Genomic DNA, 18,350 nt, shown 5'->3' with positions numbered 1-18,350 from the left:
GATGTTGTGAAGTATTCGTCCGCTATTGGCAAACACCGGCGATGTTGTGGAGTATTCGTCCGCTATTGGCCAACACCGGCGATGTTGTGGAGTATTCGTCCGCTATTGGCCAACACCGGCGATGTTGTGGATTATGCGACCGCTATTGGCCAACACCGGCGATGTTGTGGAGTATTCATCGCTATTGGCCAACACCGGCGATGTTGTGGATATTCGTCCGCTATTGGCCCAACACCGGCGTGTTGTGGATTAGCCGCTATTGGCCAACACCGGCGATGTTGTGGAGTATTCGTCCGCTATTGGCCAACACCGGCGATGTTGTGGAGATTCGTGCGTGCTCGACCGCTATTGGCCAACACCGGCGATGTTGTGGAGTATTCGTTCGCTATTGGCTAACACAGGCGATGTTGTGGAGTATTCGTCCGCTATTGGCCAACACCGGCGATGTTGTGGATTATGCGACCGCTATTAGCAACACCGGCGATGTTGTGGAGTATTCGTCCGCTATTGGCCACACCGGCGATGTTGTGGAGTATTCGTCCGCCATTGGCCAACACCGGCGATGTTGTGGAGTATGCGACCGCTATTGGCAACACCGGCGATGTTGTGGAGTATTCGTTCGCTATTGGCCAACACCGGCGATGTTGTGGAGTATTCGTTCGCTATTGGCTAACACAGGCGATGTTGTGGAGTATTCGTCCGCTATTGGCCAACACCGGCGATGTTGTGGAGTATGCGACCGCTATTGGCCAACACCGGCGATGTTGTGGAGTATTCGTTCGCTATTGGCTAACACAGGCGATGTTGTGGATTATGCGACCGCTATTGGCCAACACCGGCGATGTTGTGGAGTATGCGACCGCTATTGGCCAACACCGGCGATGTTGTGGAGTATGCGACCGCTATTGGCCAACACCGGCGATGTTGTGGAGTATGCGACCGCTATTGGCCAACACCGGGGATGTTTTTACATTACCAGAAATAGACAGTTACTTACGCCCATGCGTGAGAGCTGCCAACAGGGCAGCCGCCGCTAAGAGGAACTTCATCTGTGAGGGAGAGAGAGAACACGAGAGTTAGGGTCGGTCACGGTGATATGAGGGTGTATCACTCGCTCCAATAAGTATCTTTACGGAGAGGGTCGATGAATTTCAGAATGAACACTGACTCCTGTTGTGTCGGCAGGGTTGTCATAGTCCTTCGTTGAGTCATATTGTCTCACACAACATCGTAAAGATACTTTTTTGAGGTCGAGTTACACTATAAGACATGTACGTATCTACCTGGCATGTCTTTTATGGTATGTGGTTGGACATGTTGGTATTGACATGAACAACACCTAATGATGCAGTGATATGGACATGTCTTAATTTTTTTCTTTACTTGATATGTTTAAACACACACGTACTAAAACACCCCTCAGCAAACACTGCCTCATATCCTTCACCTAAGATCTTCCAGTCATTTTCTTCATCATAAAATACGTATAACTTAAACTACTCTCCTCAAGTCTTGGGAAAACATAGATAAATATTTCGAAAATCACCCGAATTTTAGACATTCCGTTCGAAGTTAAATATCTCAGGAGAAAGTTCTTTATTGCCCAATGTTTCTCGCACTCTAAGTACGGGTCACAGTGTAAACTTAAGGTAAATGGGACCCGTTTCCGTGTATAAGGTGTTGAACCCTTTTAAATAGGATCTGATTCCGTGTGTAAGGTGTTGAACCCCTTTAAATAGGACTTGATTCTGTGTATAAGGTGTTGAACCCCTTTAAATAGGACTTGATTCTGTGTATAAGGTGTTGAACTCTATCTGTTTTCCACTTTCATCTATGATTTTGCGACACAATATATTAGGAGAGGAAAAGTGGAGACTGAGGGATGAGGGAAAGGGAGAGTGAGAGAGAGTAGAGGTGAGGGAGAGTGAGAGAGAGTAGAGGTGAGGGAGAGTGAGAGAGAGTAGAAGTGAGAGTAGAGGTGAGAGGAGTGGTGAATCCCGTAAACTTAGTCCAATGTTGTGGGTGTATGTCAAGGAGGATGAGAACAGGTCCTGACCCCTCCCTGCCCACTCCCTTACCCACACATACTCCCTCACCCACACACACTCCCTCACCCCCACAGACTCCCTCACCCACCCACACACACACACACACACACACACACACACACTGGCAGGGTAACAAGGTAAGCTGAAAGGGCATGTCTCTCAAGGTACCATTGGCAACACTGTGACAAGGTAACAGGCTATCATTGGCAACACTGGCAAGGTAACAGGGGACACTATATTAATTTTCTACAAAAACCTTGATTTATTTTTTCTTATGTTTTTACCCTCGTCTGGCCTTTGTGGAGTCCTCGGAAGCATATCTGATTGTGTCTGTCTGTCTTTCTACATGTCTGTCTGTCTGGCTGTCGATCTGTCACAATAATAAGGCAATAAGTTAATAAAGTAAGATAATAAAATAAGATAATAAAGTAAGTTAATAAAGTAAGATAATAAAGTAAGATAATAAAATAAGATAATAAAGTAAGTTAATAAAGTAAGATAATAAAGTAAGTTAATAAAGTAAGTTAATAAAATAAGATAATAAAATAAGATAATAAAGTAAGTTAATAAAGTAAGTTAATAAAGTAAGATAATAAAGTAAGATAATAAAGTAAGATAATAAAGTAAGATAATAAAGTAAGAAAATAAAATAAGATAATAAAATAAGATAATAAAGTAAGATAATAAAGTAAGTTAATAAAGTAAGATAATAAAGTAAGATAATAAAGTAAGATAATAAAATAAGATAATTAAGTAAGATGATAAAGTAAACAAGGTGATTTAAAGGCAGGGTCCGTACTACGCATAGTTAACTCCTATACAAATAAAATTGACTGAATAGAAAGTTTTTTGTTCAGCTAGACGTGTATGTATGTGTGTGTGTGTATTATTGTGTGTGTGTGTGTGTGTGTGTGTGTGTGTGTGTGTGTGTGTGTGTGTGTGTGTGTGTGTGTGTGTGTGTGGTATGTGTGTGTGTGTGTGTGTGTGTGTGTGTGTGGTATGTGTGTGTGTGTGTGTGTGTGTGTGTGTGTGGTATGTGTGTGTGTGTGTGTGTGTGTGTGTGTGTGTGTGTGTGTGGTGTGTGTGTGTGTGTGTGTGTGTGGTGTGTGTTTGTGTGTGTGTGTGTGTGTTTGTGTGTGTTTTTTAATAAACAGAGACCAAACCTTAAAAGGTAAGAACATGTTACAGGTTGAACAGGAAGAAGAACAAGTTTATGAACAGTGAACTCGGTGAACAGTGAACTCAATGACCGGTGAACAGGGAACTAGGAGAACAGTTAAGAACAGTTAACTTGGAGAACATTTAACAATAAGAACAGTGAACTTGGAGAACAGTTAACAGCAGCGAGAACAATTTAACAGTAAGAACAGTGAACTTGGAGAACAGTTAACAGCAGCGAGAACAATTTAACAGTAAGAACAGTGAACTTGGAGAACAGTTAACAGCAGCGAGAACAATTTAACAGTAAGAACAGTGAACTTGGAGAACAGTTAACAGCAGCGAGAACAATTTAACAGTAAGAACAGTGAACTTGGAGAACAGTTAACAGCAGCGAGAACAATTTAACAGTAAGAACAGTGAACTTGGAGAACAGCAGCGAGAACAATTTAACAGTAAGAACAGTGAACTTGGAGAACACAATAACGAGGGAGTTAACGAGGCAGTGACGGAGGGCCAGGTGTGGACGATCAAGCTTTCTCATATTTTCTAGCTTCCCACTCCACACACTCCACCTCCCTCCACTCCACCTCCTCCACACTCCCTCCCTCCACCTCCCCATACTCCACCTCCCTCCACACTCCACCTCCTCCACACTCCCACCTCCCTCCACTCCACCTCCCTCCCTCCACCTCCCTCCATACTCCACCTCCCTCACGCTCCCACCTCCTCCACCTCCACCTCCTCCACCTCCACCTCCTTCCACACCTCCACCTCCCTCCACCTCACCTCCCTCCACCTCCACCTCCCTCCACACTCCACCTCCCTCCACCTCCACCTCCCCCCACTTGCTCCTCCCCTCCACTCCACCTCCCTCCACACTCCTCCCTCCACCTCCACCACCTCCCTCCACCTCCACCTCCCTCCTCCACCTCCCTCCACCTCCCACCTCCCTCCACACTCCACCTCCCTCCACTAAACGTATAGGACCAGTGGAGGGGTGTGTATACCCTCCACCGTAAACTCAGTAGTTGTGGAGGGAACAAAGGCAGACTGTTTGCTTTCGCTTCAGTACACGAGAGCAAACCAGATGTACTCAGGAGGTTAGTTTACACCTGCTGTGACTACACCTGTAATTGTTGGGTTAACTTACACCTGTCGCCACCACACCTTAGCTACACCCTCTCCTCTACACCACCACAACACCTCCCTCTCCTCTACACCACCACAACACCTCCCTCTCCTCTCTACACCACCACAACACCTTAGCCACACCCTCTCCTCTACACCACCACAACACCTCCCTCTCCTCTACACCACCACAGCACCCTCCCTCTCCTCTACACCACCACGACACACCTTAGCTACACCCTCTCCTCTACACCACCACAACACCTCCCTCTCCTCTACACCACCACAACACACCTTAGCTTCACCCTCTCCTCTACCACCACAACACCTCCCTCTCCTCTACACCACCACAGCACCTCCCTCTCCTCCTACACCACCACAACACCTCCCTCTCCTCTACACCACCACAACACCTCCCTCTCCTCTACACCACCACAACCTCCCTCCTCACACACTTGCCTCCTCTCCACACCCACAACACCTCCCTCTCCTCTACACCACCACAACACCTCCCTCTCCTCTACCTGCAGCACCTCCTCTCCTCTACACCACCACGACACACCCCTTAGCTACACCCTCTCTCCACACACCTGGCTTGCCTCCCTCTCCTCTACACCACCACAACTTACCTCCTCTCCTCTACACCACCCTAACCTCCCTCTCCTCTACACCACCACAACACACCCCTTAGCTACACCCTCTCCTCTACACCACCACAACTTTCTCCCTCTCCTCTACACCACCACAACACACCTTGGCTACACCTCTCTCTACACCACCACAACACACCTTAGCTACACCCTCTCCTCTACACCACCACAACACCTCCCTCTCCTCTACACCACCACAACACCTCCCTCTCCTCTACACCACCACTACACACCTGAACTACACCCTCAACACCTACATTACACCCCACAACCACGCAGTAACAAAATAATGACGGAAGAAGGCCATTGACGCCCATTTAGAACCCATGCGAATGAGACCACACAACTATACGTGTGTGTGTGCGTGTGTGTGTGTGTGTGTGTGTGATCGTGAGGGTGAGCGGCCTCGTGGAACGCCCTCATATGCACTCTGAAGAAGGCGGTGCAGCACAATACTCCTACCTCCACCCCCCCTTCGCCCCCCCCCTCCCTCCTCAGTATCTACGTCGTGGGCCGAGTTATTGAGGGAACTGGTTCACCTGGAGGCACATTCTCTAGACCCCAAGATGAGAGGAGGTCCTGTGCTGCTATTTAAGGGCCGCCGCCGATCACCTCTCCTATGAAAGTTGTTGACATTTTATGGCTTTTATGTAGTAGACGGAAGAGCTGGTGGCCGGGGTTAGTGTGTAGGTCGTGGGTTGATTATCTGTGCCGGGTGGAGTGTTGGGGGGAGGTGATATATTCTTAGATTACTTCTTGTTAGTGCGTTGAAGTCCCTCCCTGAACCGTGTGTGTGTGTGTATGTGTTTGTGTGTATGTATGTGTGTGTGTGTGTGTGTGTGTTTGTGTGTGTGTGTGTGTGTGTGAGTGTTTGTGTGTATGTATGTATGTGTGTGTGTGTGTGTGCGTAGTAAGGCCTTTAAGATTAAATAATTCACAAGACTAAAAGTTTACACAAAATCCTGCACAAATAAAGCATCAGAAGTTAGTATATTCATTTCCTTTGCTTTAAATTGACCGCCATATTGATCCGATAGGACTTGCAGTTGACTGGCCAGACCTGTGGTGTTGGCCTGTCACTTGACTCCTTCGGGGACCTGTGGTAATCCCTCACTCACTCCCACAACACATCAGATTGAGACTTAATTCTGCTCCACGTAAACACTACCAACACTACCAACACTGCCAACACTACCAACACTACCAACACTACCAACACTGCCAACACTACCAACACTACCAACACTACACATTTCACATAAACACACATAAATAATATTGAACGGGTCTTGTTTTCAGTATACAATACGTGGCGTTGGTGTCTTGTGGTCACAAAATGAAAGGCTGGTTTCTGTCAAGGCTGCGGGGGACTGATGCAAACATACCGACAGTTTATCAGAAACATCAAAATATGAATCGTATATTATCACCAAATACCAGTCTAAACATTCATAAATGTTAGGAGAAATATTTGCGCCGTCATGAGCCAGGCAGCGAAGAACTTGACCACTTTCTCCAAACACTTGTTAGCGTGAGGCTGACCACAAAGGTGAAATTGTCAATATGAGTGAAAAGAGAACATCGGTACTTGGAGGGTGTGAACCTCTGGTACCCACTACAGGGACCCAGGACATACCCGGGGCCCCAACTCACCGGTATCCAGCTAGGACTGGGTGCGTGTGATCACTAAGGCACCAAGGGACTGACTGACTGCCGGGCGGGGCCAGGCCACCCGCCACCAACCTTCGGTGGGCCAGAGAGAGAGAGGCAACTCAACTCCCTCTCTCTCTCTCTCTTTGCCTTCGTCTCTCTCTCTCTCCCTCCGTCTCTCATACATGCACCTTCCCTCTCTTTGAGTCCTCCCCTCCCCACCCCCCATAGAGTTCTCCCTCCCTTCCTCCCTCCTGTAGGCCTCCCTCAGTTATAACCTTGACAGCTGGCCGCAACAACACAAGCGCCATACATCAACAGCTGTCCCGTTACTTCGCACCTAAATGCTTCGACCTTGATGAGGAAATCAAGCTGGCTGTCAACTGTTAGAGTGGCAGTTTCTGGAGGCTGTACTGTCGTGCCCTACAAGACATGTATCCTGGCGGAGTAGAAATAGATCCTTAAGGACCCTTTTTATCTCGTCTTCGTCTGTATAAGGAGTCTGTTTACTAATATTAATGCAACTCGTTTAAATTATGACTCTGACCACTGATAAATACCAGGTTCATTAAAATCATAACATTTACCATCAATTCTTTTTCCTGACTTTGGTGATAAAAAACTCGTAGGTTAAGTCTGAGGAGTATGTTGGTGCGTCCCTCAGAGCTATAATCAGCGGAGCATACACGGAGAAATCGACAACTTGTTCCTGATGACCGAAAAGTGGAGTTGGCCCCGCTGAACGGCCTCCGCTTACCCCCTGAGGCTGCAGGTGGTCATCTACGGCCCGGGCTGGGAGGTGTTCTCGCTTTCTACCACTCACCAGGTAGACACACCTTAATTAACATGCTGAGGCTGTGTGAGCTGAGGACCTACCCCTTCTCCTCCTCCTCCTCCTCCCTATTGTCACTCCATCTATTTCTTTCCTTCTCTCCTTCAAGCTACTCCTCCAATTACCTTCAATCGTCACTCCTCCACTAATCCCCGACTCTCCCCCCAAAACTCTCACCAAGTCTCCAAAAACCTCGTCACTCCTTTAGCACCCCTCCGTTACTCCTCCAGCGTCCTTCCTTGACCCTCCCAATCCCTCCCGTCCCTCCCAACCCCTCCCCGCCCCCAACCCTCCCCGCCCGCCCCAACCCCTCCCCACCCATCCCATATCTTCTCCAAGCCTCACCCTCACTTTCATCCACCAACTTTCACTGCTACAGCCGCGCCTTGTTTCTAAAACGTTCGCTCACCGCACACAAAATTCCACTCACTGTAAAACCTCCACCTTAAGCCCATCATCATCATAAAACAACACCCACCCACACACACACACACTAAAAAAAAAACTTAAACCTTTCGTAAAAAAAAAAATAAACCGAAAAACCTCCTCCGATTGGTTTCTACTTAACGATTCACAACATTATCACAGGGACTGAAATCTAAATAGAGACCAGTGAAAACGTCACTGGAAAACCATTTCCGCCCTGTCCTGCTCTCCACACACAGAACCTGCCCAAACACACTCGGGTCCGTAGCATTTGTAGACCGCACCTCACTACCCAAAAACTTTCTAACACTACAGTATAGTCGATGGAGTCACTAAATGATTATGTAGGATAAGTTTGTCAACTAATGAGGTGTTAAGAGAAGGTGTTTCAGCTGAGATGGAAAGTTCCCGAGTAATTTTGTCACCGTGATTTATATAGTGCTGAGTGAACGAGTCCCGGTAAAGGGCTAAGTGAACGTATCTAGGTAAGGTGCTAAGTGAACGTATCTAGGTAAGGGGCTAAGTGAACGTATCTAGGTAAAGTACTAAGTAAACGTATCTAGATAATGGTACTAAGTGAATGTATCTAGGTAACCCTGAAGAATCTAAACTCTTACATCAAGGGGGAAAATAGGATTGAAATAAACACCAAAACGGTTCAAATTCTCTCAAAAAGAATCACCCCCCATATAAATATATATATATATATATATATATATATATATATATATATATATATATATATATATATATATATATATATATATATATATATGCAAGTAAATCACTGTAGGTGCGCGTGATCTAGGTATATGCTGATAACCACAAGGAAAGAAGAAAGCACGAAGTGTTTTCTTCTTTCCTTGTGGTTATCAGCACCATAAGCTAGATGAACAGGCCTTGTGTGAAATAGAACAAGTCTAGAATTGCTTTTAGTGTCCTAGTGGTCTAGAGGTAACGCTTCCCGGTCACACACAGAAGATCGTGGGTTCGAGTCCTGGTTAAAAATTCATATTAAAAAAAATTGTTAACTAAATGAATGAGAAAAACTAGAGTGTATTTACTTCAACTTGTGATCTTCTAATACTAAAATACCATCAAGGAATTCAGGTATTTTAATTAAGGTAAAAAAATCAACACCACAGGTGACATTGATGTATAATGGATGATAATAAGGTTAAATGTAAAGGTATTAATGTTAAGGTCAACCCCCCACCCACACCATGCCACCCACCACCACACCCCCTCCCACACCCACACTCCCGTCACAACAACACTACAAGGCCCTACAGGTCATCTCCCCACTCACACACCCACCCCTGCGCTACAACAATAGTCCCAGACGCCATAAACTCTGGATGGTGTTGTAGTGACTGTTGTTGTTGTTATACTGGTCTGAGGTGTTGTTGTGACATAGTGACATAGTTTTGTAGTTATAACTCGTCACTACTTTAGATCTTGCTTGTAGAGTTGTTGAAGTTGTTGATTTGCTTCTACCACAATCTCTACTTCTACTACAACCTCTACTACTACCACAACCTCTACTACTACTACAACCTCTAGTACTACTACAACCTCTACTACTACTACTACTACTACTACAACCTCCTTTTTTTTTAACGTGGCCTCCAGCCTCTCCCAATAGCCACACCTTCGCCGCCATTTTATTACCTTAATATTAAATATCCTTATACATAAGTAGCTATCCTATCTGTGTTGAATTAGTTGAGCAACAGATCTATTCAGTGACTGTAGCCTCATAGTCAATATCTGCAGCAGCTGTCGGCATTGGGGCAGAAGCTCTCGTTCCCCTGAGGCAGAGCAAAGCCGACCGAAGGAGAGAGAAAGACAGTCGACATCTCATCCAGGCTGTAACATAAGTTCTGGGCTGCTGCTTCTGTTCGGAGATCAACTCCGCGAGTCTGGCGTAGAAACATCTTGCACTTGGTCCCATCCCACCAGAGGTTGTGAACACTAGAGGAGTGAAGCTGCCTTGATCAACGTTTTGAATTCTCTCCCCATATGCCCTTATCTTGTCGTTCTCGTTCCTCCTGTGTGCAGCATCGAGAGCTAGGTTACGGTGACATGCGGCCATGGGATCAAAAATCCTGATGTCGAAGAAAGCTCGCTGTCCCCACGTCCAGAATCCTCGAGCACTGACGTCAACACGGACTTCATTAGATGTGTTTGAAGTCCTATGTTGGAAGATCTCACCATCCAAAGGAAGGAGGGTCGGTTCTACCATGACATCCCGGCAGATTTCCTTCAGCATATTTGCTGTGAGGTCCCTTACTTCGTCATGCCTCATGCATATGAAGCCCCCTTTCTTGCACACCATGGCGTGATCAACGTCATAGGAAGAGCCACACACACATTGGGAGGGCAAACCTTTTACTGGCCGACCGTACCTTAGAGCAATGGCATCTGTAAATTCTTGTTTATTGAGACTGAAACCATTTGCCCCTATCGGTAACGTAGTTAACCAGTTCGAGGCGCCCACCTCCTGCACTATAGCTACTTTTTTTTTCAAATTTTCTGGTACCTGCAGCAACAGTTGCTGCAACTTTATTTTTGGCAGAGCTGTCGTTCTGTCGTAATGGACCTACAAATCTTGTTTACTTCACTGGTATCTACCTCCCCTGTTGCGTTCTGGGCTATTATGTGGTCCGTGAGGGCTGCCGTGAGCTTAAGTGAATTTTGATGTTCGGTGGCTGCAATCTCCTCTGGATTGATTAGTCCCATCCCTCCCAGTCTTGATGGAAGTGCAAGAAGTGATCTTTCTGCTGGGGTTATCACCCTCTACTACTACTACAACCATCATATTATATCAAGTCTCAGCGTCTATAACCTGTCCATAACAATCAATGTCATTAGTACACCCACGGCGTCTCTGTCTGTCTCTCTGTCTCCCAGTCCGTCCGTCCATATGCCTGTTTGAAATATCTGACGGGGATTTTCAGGAACTTTGTAAATATATCAGAAAGTATAAAACGATGATATGAGTCATTTTCTCTTAATTACAGGCGAGTGGTTAGCTTAGGTTAGGTTGAGTTAGGTTAGTGGTTAAGAGGGGTGCACGCTGCCAGCCCCCCCCCCCCTCCCCCCGCAGCTGAAACTATCGTACAGGTCCGCGCGAGTCGGTGATTAATCATACACTAATACATTATATTTGATTGTACGGCTGGTTGTGGAGTTGTTATACTAGTGGGCTGAACACACGTTGTCAAGGCTTTAGATAAAACTGTCTTATACGATTCTAGATAATCAAGGAATACCTGTTAATATATTGTTCATACGTCAGGTAGTCAACATGTTCGAGAAATAGACTGGACGTACGCTGCCGTTACATTGAGAAAGTATCGTACAGCTATGAGAGGTCCTGGCCGTGAGGTTCAGGGGCCGGATACTCAAAACACCTCGTAAGTTACGTATATTAGCGAGATACAGTACCATATATTGCAGACTCCTCACAGTCCCGTAAATTTAGCATACCCTAAATTTATTTACAGTTCCTTAAGCAGTCCGTAAGTTATCATAACTCTGGTGTTTACCATGTAAATTCAGTTCTCTTGTCGGAAGGTAGATGACAGTGCAGGAGCTAGTTGGCCAATCAGCGCTCAGTTAACAAAATCATCAACCAATCACAAGAGAAGGAGAAACCAGCTGAGAGCGATGCACGTGATATTAGTTTGTAAGCAAAAGATGGAAGGACAACCACCTGAAGAAACGACCAAATTTCAGTGAGACTGAAGTATGCGCAATGGTGTGTGAAGTCGCCAAAAGAAAGAAAATAATTTTAGGGAAATTTAGCCTAGAACATGGTGTTTTCCTTTCACTGTTTGGGTCATTTGGTCTGAATTGTCTTCAAGTTCATACAAAAAACAACAATTTAAAACCTGAAAATATATCGGATTAGCCGTAAATTTTCTTAAATTAATACTCTACCCTATGATACTGTTCAAGGAAAGTCTGGAACTAGGCCTAAGGTAGCTGCTAGACAAAGTGTCTCACTGACGGCCTGACGCTCACAAAAAAAAACCATGTACACATTCTCTAACCTAACCTAACCTAACCTAACCTAACCTATTGGTAAAATTTCTTATTTAAATAATCCTCATGTTCTAACTAAACTAAGTAGGCCCCACGTTTAAACATTTATTTGCCTAAGATTGAAAAAGCCGTTATATATGCCCCTATTAATCAAGCTAACTGCAATCCATATTTTACGCCTAATATCATTTAATTTTGGCTAGCCTATGGAAATTTATAGCCTTTCATGTTATCATAAGCCATATACATAAGAAAATAGGCTAAGACTATTGGTTGAATATTAGAAAAACAAGGCGAAGTCTAGGCAGGAGTGTTCACTTGACCTCATATTTGGCTTTCATTACTGAGGGATATTTACGGCTATACAACATTAATAAGTTCTATCTACAAGTTTACTCAGTCATAAAACATATTTTTACCCTAAGTGTGAACAATACAAACCTTCTGTTTTGGTAAGAAATACTTTATAATGTGTAAGAAGACAAAAGATGCGTCTCTTCCAAACTGAGACCAACACTCAAGCCGCTTATTATGGCAACAAAAAGGTTACGAAAAAGACAAAGTGAAATATTATATTTCAGTATGTTGATGTACAAAACATTTTCTTCATTATTCTATGATAAAACAAGTCTAACAAGCATTATTACAACATATATTATTAAAAATTTTATACAATCGGGAATTAGTGACTACTCCTGTACATCCGGGTTGAGTGTGTTACAGAACCTCAGGAGCTGGTGTAAGTTATGCGCTAGATTATGAGTTAACTGACGGAGTTCGATGTCAAATATTTGTTTTGAGTATACCATCTGAGTTTTGAGTATACCGATCTGAGACTGTAAGTCCAGTTACGGGGTACACAAAGACATACTGTCCCATAAATGTTTTTGAGTATCCGGCCCCTGGACTGTCCGACGTATGAAATTTGTCTCAATAACTTGCGACATTTACCTCTGAACTATACATGAAGCCTTCAGTATACAAGGAGGTATTGTGGTAAGTACTGTACCCGATGGCCTTCACTCACCCAACAGTAAAGCTATTTACCATCTACACCTGATTGGTTCGAACCAGTGAACCTTAGGACGGCAGTTGAGTGTTATATCCACTTAACTGCTGCCTTTCTCAAGTCAAATATATACACAGCTATAAAAATGAGGGCACACACACACACACACACACACACACACACACACACACACACACACACACACACAGCACAAATACACACACACATACAAAAACGTACACATAAACACACAAACAACAAAACAGACCAATACAACTCTCGTGAATAACTACATAACAACATACATCTTCTCTTTCATTATACAACGCCCCCCCCTCCTCACCCCCTCCTCACCCCCCCTCCCACCGACACAAATGAAAAATGCATAAACCTTCTAATATATGCATTCCCCCTCCATACCAATAGGCCAGACCGATGGTGTATAACTCTCTATAACTTTCTCTCATATTATACATTATACAACCTTCCTCCTATAGTAAGAGATTATTGTATGATGTATAATCCCCGTATATGATGTGTATAATCCAGCTTAAATACCTACTGTAAAGTGTATGATGTATGTATAACTCCTCTTCCTCCTCTCCTTCAGTTTTCCTTCCTCCTTCCCCTCCTTCCTATTCTCCTTCTTCTCTCCCGCCTTCCTCTTCCCCCTCCTTCCTTTCCTCTTTTCCTTCACTTCCCTCCTTCCCATGCCTTCTTCTCCCCCGTTCACTTCCATCCCTGCCCTCTCCTTCCTCTCCTTACTGCTCCTCTTCCAAGGCTGGTAGTACGGTACGGTATGGAATATTTTTCCGTACTCGTACCTGGCTAAAATACTACCGTAATTTCGTACCGTACCCCAATTATTTTCCGTACCGTACAGTACGGAAAAAATACCGTACCTAATTCCGTACTTGTATCGTACCATCGGCAAAATATATTTACGTCAAAATAATTCTCTATCTGTGAACAATTTATTAGAGTACATGTGTGGATTTTAAAAGGAACATTTGAAGTGACTGTAAATGTGCCCATAATATTGTTGCCTTCTAACGGAATTTTATTTCTTAGTCTTACCTAATTTACAACAAGCTAAAATATGTGTCATCTTACTAATAATGTGCAATATTAGATAAAGTGCCCCTGTGATGACTTCTCCCTCCCGACGGCGATGGAAGGAGTGGCTGTGGAGAGGTGGAGACACTACTCTCAAGTTATCCGTGAATAGTTGGCGTGAGGCAATGTGATCAGTACTGACAGTACCAGACTACCAGCTGACGGACGGTACTGATCACTGAAGCCTCAACACATTAACCCTTTGAAGATCGATGACACATTTCTTTTCTCTTTTCTGACTATTATTAGATGATTTTATTCAATTTAGGAAGGGTATATGAAAGACAATAGACAGATGGCTAATTCAGCTAGTCTATACTGTTTATTCCCATAAATCCTTCTAAGCTGCATAAAACTGTCTAATGATAGCCAGAATAAACTCAAATAAGTCGCACTCCTCAAGCAGTTAATAATTGCATGATAATGTTTTTAAGCCTTGGGTACGGCACGGCTACGGTACGGAATTTTGCTCATTTCACCGTACTAAATCGTACCGTACCGTACTTCAAGGAAAATATCGTACCATAATTCCGTACGGTACATTCTGACTAAATACCAACCGTACCGTACAGTAATGCCAGCCTTGTCCCCCCAACCCCCCACCTCTGGATTAGGTCAGTTACCCCAGCCAGCTGCCGAAGTAACTATTATTTGCAATTGCAGTAATATGGCTAATCTTCAGGTGTATAAGGAGGGGTGCTAATATTCAGGTGATACAAGAAGCACAAGCACACACACACACACACACACACACACACACACACACACACACCCAGGTCAAACAGTAACCTCGGCGTCTCACTGGTAATCAAGACACAGTTATGGCTGTGTGTGTGTGTGTGTCATGTGTGTAGCCAGAACAACGTGAAGCAGGAATGTGACGCTCCCGAGGACAATCAGTGTTGCCAGCTGAGCGTGTCCTGAAGAGATGAAGGCAGAGGGAGAAAGAGGAGGAAGAGGTGGAGGTAGAAGAGGAAAGAGGAAGAGGAAGATGCTGGAGGAAGAGGAGGAGAGATGCTGGGAAAGGAGGTGCTGAGGCTGGAAGAGGAAGAGGAAGGAGGAGGAGGAGGAGGAGGACGTTGACTTCCGGCACACGAGGCGGAAGTAGTGAAGACAGTCTAATGGTTTATGTGAAGGAGGAGAGGAGAAGTGATTGTTTTATGAGAGAACGGAGGTGGAAATAAGGGACTGGAGGGAAGGTGGGGAGTGGAGGGAGATGAGGGGTGGAGGAGGGGGTAAGGAGGTGGAGGGAGGGTAGGGAGTGGAGGGAGGGTAAGGGGTGGAGGGAGGGTAGAGGAGTGGAGGAGGAGATGAGAGTGGAGGAGGAGTGAGAGTGGAGGAGGTGAGGACTGGAGGAGGGTTAGGAAGTGGAGGAGGTAGGGGTGGAGGAAGGTAGGGAGTGGAGGGAGGTAGGAAGTGGAGGAGGGTAAGGGGTGGAGGAGGGGTGAAGAGTGGAGGGAGGAGTGAGGTGGAGGAAGGGTAAGGGAGGTGGAGGGAGGGTAAGGGAGGTGGAGGGAGGAGGGTATGGGGAGTGGAGGGAGGTGGGGGGTGGAGGAGAGAGAGGTGGAGGGGAGGGTGAGAGTGGAGGGAGGGTGTGGGTGGAGGGAGGAGAGTGGAGGGAGGTAGAGTGGAGGGAGGGTAAGAGTGGAGGAAGGTGAGGATAGGGGAGGTGAGGTGAGGAGAGGGGTGGAGGAGGGTGAGGAGTGGAGGAGGTGAGGGGTGGAGGAGGAGTGAGGGAGTGGAGGGAGGGTAAGGGTGGAGGGAGAGGGGTGGAGGTGGGGGTGGAGGAGATGAGGGGTGGAGGGGTAAGGGAGTGGAGGAGTGAGAGTGGAGGGAGGGGGTGGAGGAGGGTGGAGTGGAGGGAGGGTAGGGGGTGGAGGGAGGGTAAGGGAGTGGAGGGAGTGAGGAGTGGAGGAGGGTAGGGGAGTGGAGGGAGGGTGAGAGACACACATTCCAAGTAGCGGTAAAACCATCTTATTACTATAGGACTCGTGTGACGCAGTTTACCTGAATTAATTAAACTGTCAGAATCAAGGTAAGTCTTTCGCTATATCTCACATTATTATTTAGCATCACCTGAGCTTAGTTCACCTGATGATTGAACACCCTAAAGCTACCTGGGGGGAGGAGGGGTAGGTTAGGGTGTCTAATCTGCAGGTGATACGCATAGTAGATAATAAGCAGAATTTCTCCCTCTTCTTCTTCATTTCATTTCCTCCCCTCCACCTCTTCCTCCTCCTCCTCCTCCTCCTCCTCTTCCTCCTTCTCTTTCTCTTCTTCCACCTCTCCTTCTCTTCCTCCTCCTCTCTTCCTCTCCTTCCTCCTCCTCTTCTTCCTCCTCCCTCCTCCCCTCACCATCTCATCTCCCTCTTCTTCCTCCCCTCCTCCTCCCTCACCATCTCCTCCCCTCCTCCTCCTCACCATCTCCTCCCCCTATTCCCTCCTCCCCTCACCATCTTCTCCCTTCCTCCTCCTCCTCCCCTCCTCCCTCCCTCCTTCCCGTGTTTACCCCTGACAGTCTCTCTCTCTCTCTCTCTCTCTCTCTCTCTTTTCTCTCTCTCTCTCTCTCTCTCTCTCTCTCTCTCTCTCTCACCTCGACCAGGAGCTTCCGTGTGTTAGTGAACAACCTCCTCCTGGACCCGGATACTCCCTCCTTTCCCTCCTCCTTTCTTCCCTCCTTCCTCCCTCCCTCCCTCCCTCCTTTCTTCCTTCTTCCCTCCTCCCTTCCCTTCCTCCTTTCTTCCCTTCTTCCTTCCCTCCTTTCTTCCCTTCTTCCCTCCTTCCTTTCTTCCCTTCTTCCTTCCTCCTTTCTTCCCTTCTTCCCTCCCTCCTTTCTTCCTTCTTCCTTCCATCCTTTCTTCCCTTCTTCCTTCCATCATTTCTTCCTTCTTCCCTCCCTCCTTTCTTCCTTCTTCCTTCCATCCTTTCTTCCCTTCTTCCTTCCATCATTTCTTCCCTTCTTCCCTCCCTCCTTTCTTCCCTTCTTTCTTCCATCCTTTCTTCCCTTCTTCCTTCCCTCCTTCCCTTCCTTCCTCCTTCTTCCTTCCTTCTCACTCACCTGCTATATATGTAACTGTCTGTCTGTCACTGTCTGTCTGTCACTGTCGGTCTGTCACTGTCTGTCTGTCACTGTCTGTCTGTCACTCACTATCTGTCACAGTCTGTCTGTCACTGTCTGTCTGTCACTGTCACAGTCTGTCTGTCAGTCTGTCTGTCACTGTCTGTCTGTCACTGTCTGACTGTCACTGTCACTGTCTGTCTGTCACTGTCTGTCTGTCACTGTCACTGTCTGTCTGTCTGTCACTGTCTGTCTGTCACTGTCTGTCTGTCACTGTCTGTCTGTCTGTCTGATCCTTGTCACTGTCTGTCTGTCACTGTCACTGTCTGTCTGTCACTGTCTGTCTGTCACTGTCTGTCTGTCACTGTCTGTCTGTCTGTCTAATCTGTCTGTCACAGTCTGTCTGTTATTGTCACTCACTCTGTCTGTCACTGTCTGTCTGTCTGTCACTGTCTTTCTGCCTGAACTGTCTGTCTGTCACTGTCTGTACAAACTATCTGTCTGATCTGTCTGTCTGTCACTCTCTGTCTGTCTGATCTATATCACTGTCTGTCTGTCTGTCTGTCAATGTCTGTCAATCACTGTCTGCTTCTGTCACTCTTGTCCATCACTCTCTGTCTGTCACTGTCTGTCTGTCTGTCACTGTCTGTCTGTCTGTCACTGTCTGCTGTCTGTCTGTCTGTCTGTCACAGTCTGTCTGTCTGATCTGTCCTCCTCTTTTCCTGACTGTCTGTCACTGTCTGTCTGTCTGTCACTGTCTGTCTGTCTGTCACTGTCTGTCTGTCACTGTCTGTCTGTCTGTCTGTCACCTGTCTGTCTGTCTGTCACATCTGTCTGTCTGATGTCTCACTCTCTGTCTGTCCTGTCTGTCTGTCACTGTCTGTCCTCTCTGCTCCTGTCACTGTCTGTCTGTCTGTCTGTCACTGTCTGTCTGTCTATCACTGTCTGTCTGTCACTGTCTGTCTGTCTGTCTTTCTGTCTGTCACTGTCTGTCTGTCTGTCTCTATGCAATCTGTCTGTCACAGTCTGTCCTCTATCTGTCTGTCACTGTCTGTCTGTCACTGTCTGTCTGTCTGTCACTGTCTGTCACTCTGTCTGTCACTGTCTGTCTGTCTATGTCTGTCTGTCTGTCACTGCACCTGTCTATCACTGTCTGTCTGTCACTGTCTGCTTCATGTCTGTCTGTCACTGTCTGTCTGTCTGTCTGTCTGTCTGTCACTGT

General features: G+C 46.2%; 1 protein-coding gene across 7 annotated transcripts in view; it reads right to left on the bottom strand.

Moving 5' to 3' along the window:
* LOC121863451 (probable chitinase 10) overlaps nucleotides 1-6,702 on the bottom strand; it is a 61,452-nt gene extending 54,750 nt beyond the window's left edge. For 6 of the 7 annotated variants that reach the window (XM_042362109.1, XM_042362113.1, XM_042362111.1 and 3 more), the window contains exons 1-2: nucleotides 6,641-6,702; nucleotides 998-1,049 (exon numbers count right to left, since the gene is read on the bottom strand). In XM_042362109.1, the coding sequence (XP_042218043.1) occupies nucleotides 998-1,049 (52 nt within the window). In that variant the 5' untranslated portion in view covers nucleotides 6,641-6,702. Of the gene's footprint in view, nucleotides 1-997; nucleotides 1,050-2,332; nucleotides 2,354-6,640 lie in introns of those variants that run through there. The other variant, XM_042362110.1, reaches the window with a different exon arrangement.
* Nucleotides 6,703-18,350: the final 11,648 nt, after the last annotated feature.

The sequence above is a fragment of the Homarus americanus genome, unplaced genomic scaffold (assembly GCF_018991925.1).
Source record: "Homarus americanus isolate GMGI-L3 unplaced genomic scaffold, GMGI_Hamer_2.0 scaffold24781, whole genome shotgun sequence".
NCBI lineage: Eukaryota > Metazoa > Arthropoda > Malacostraca > Decapoda > Nephropidae > Homarus > Homarus americanus.
This window is presented reverse-complemented; position numbering and strand designations above follow the sequence as displayed.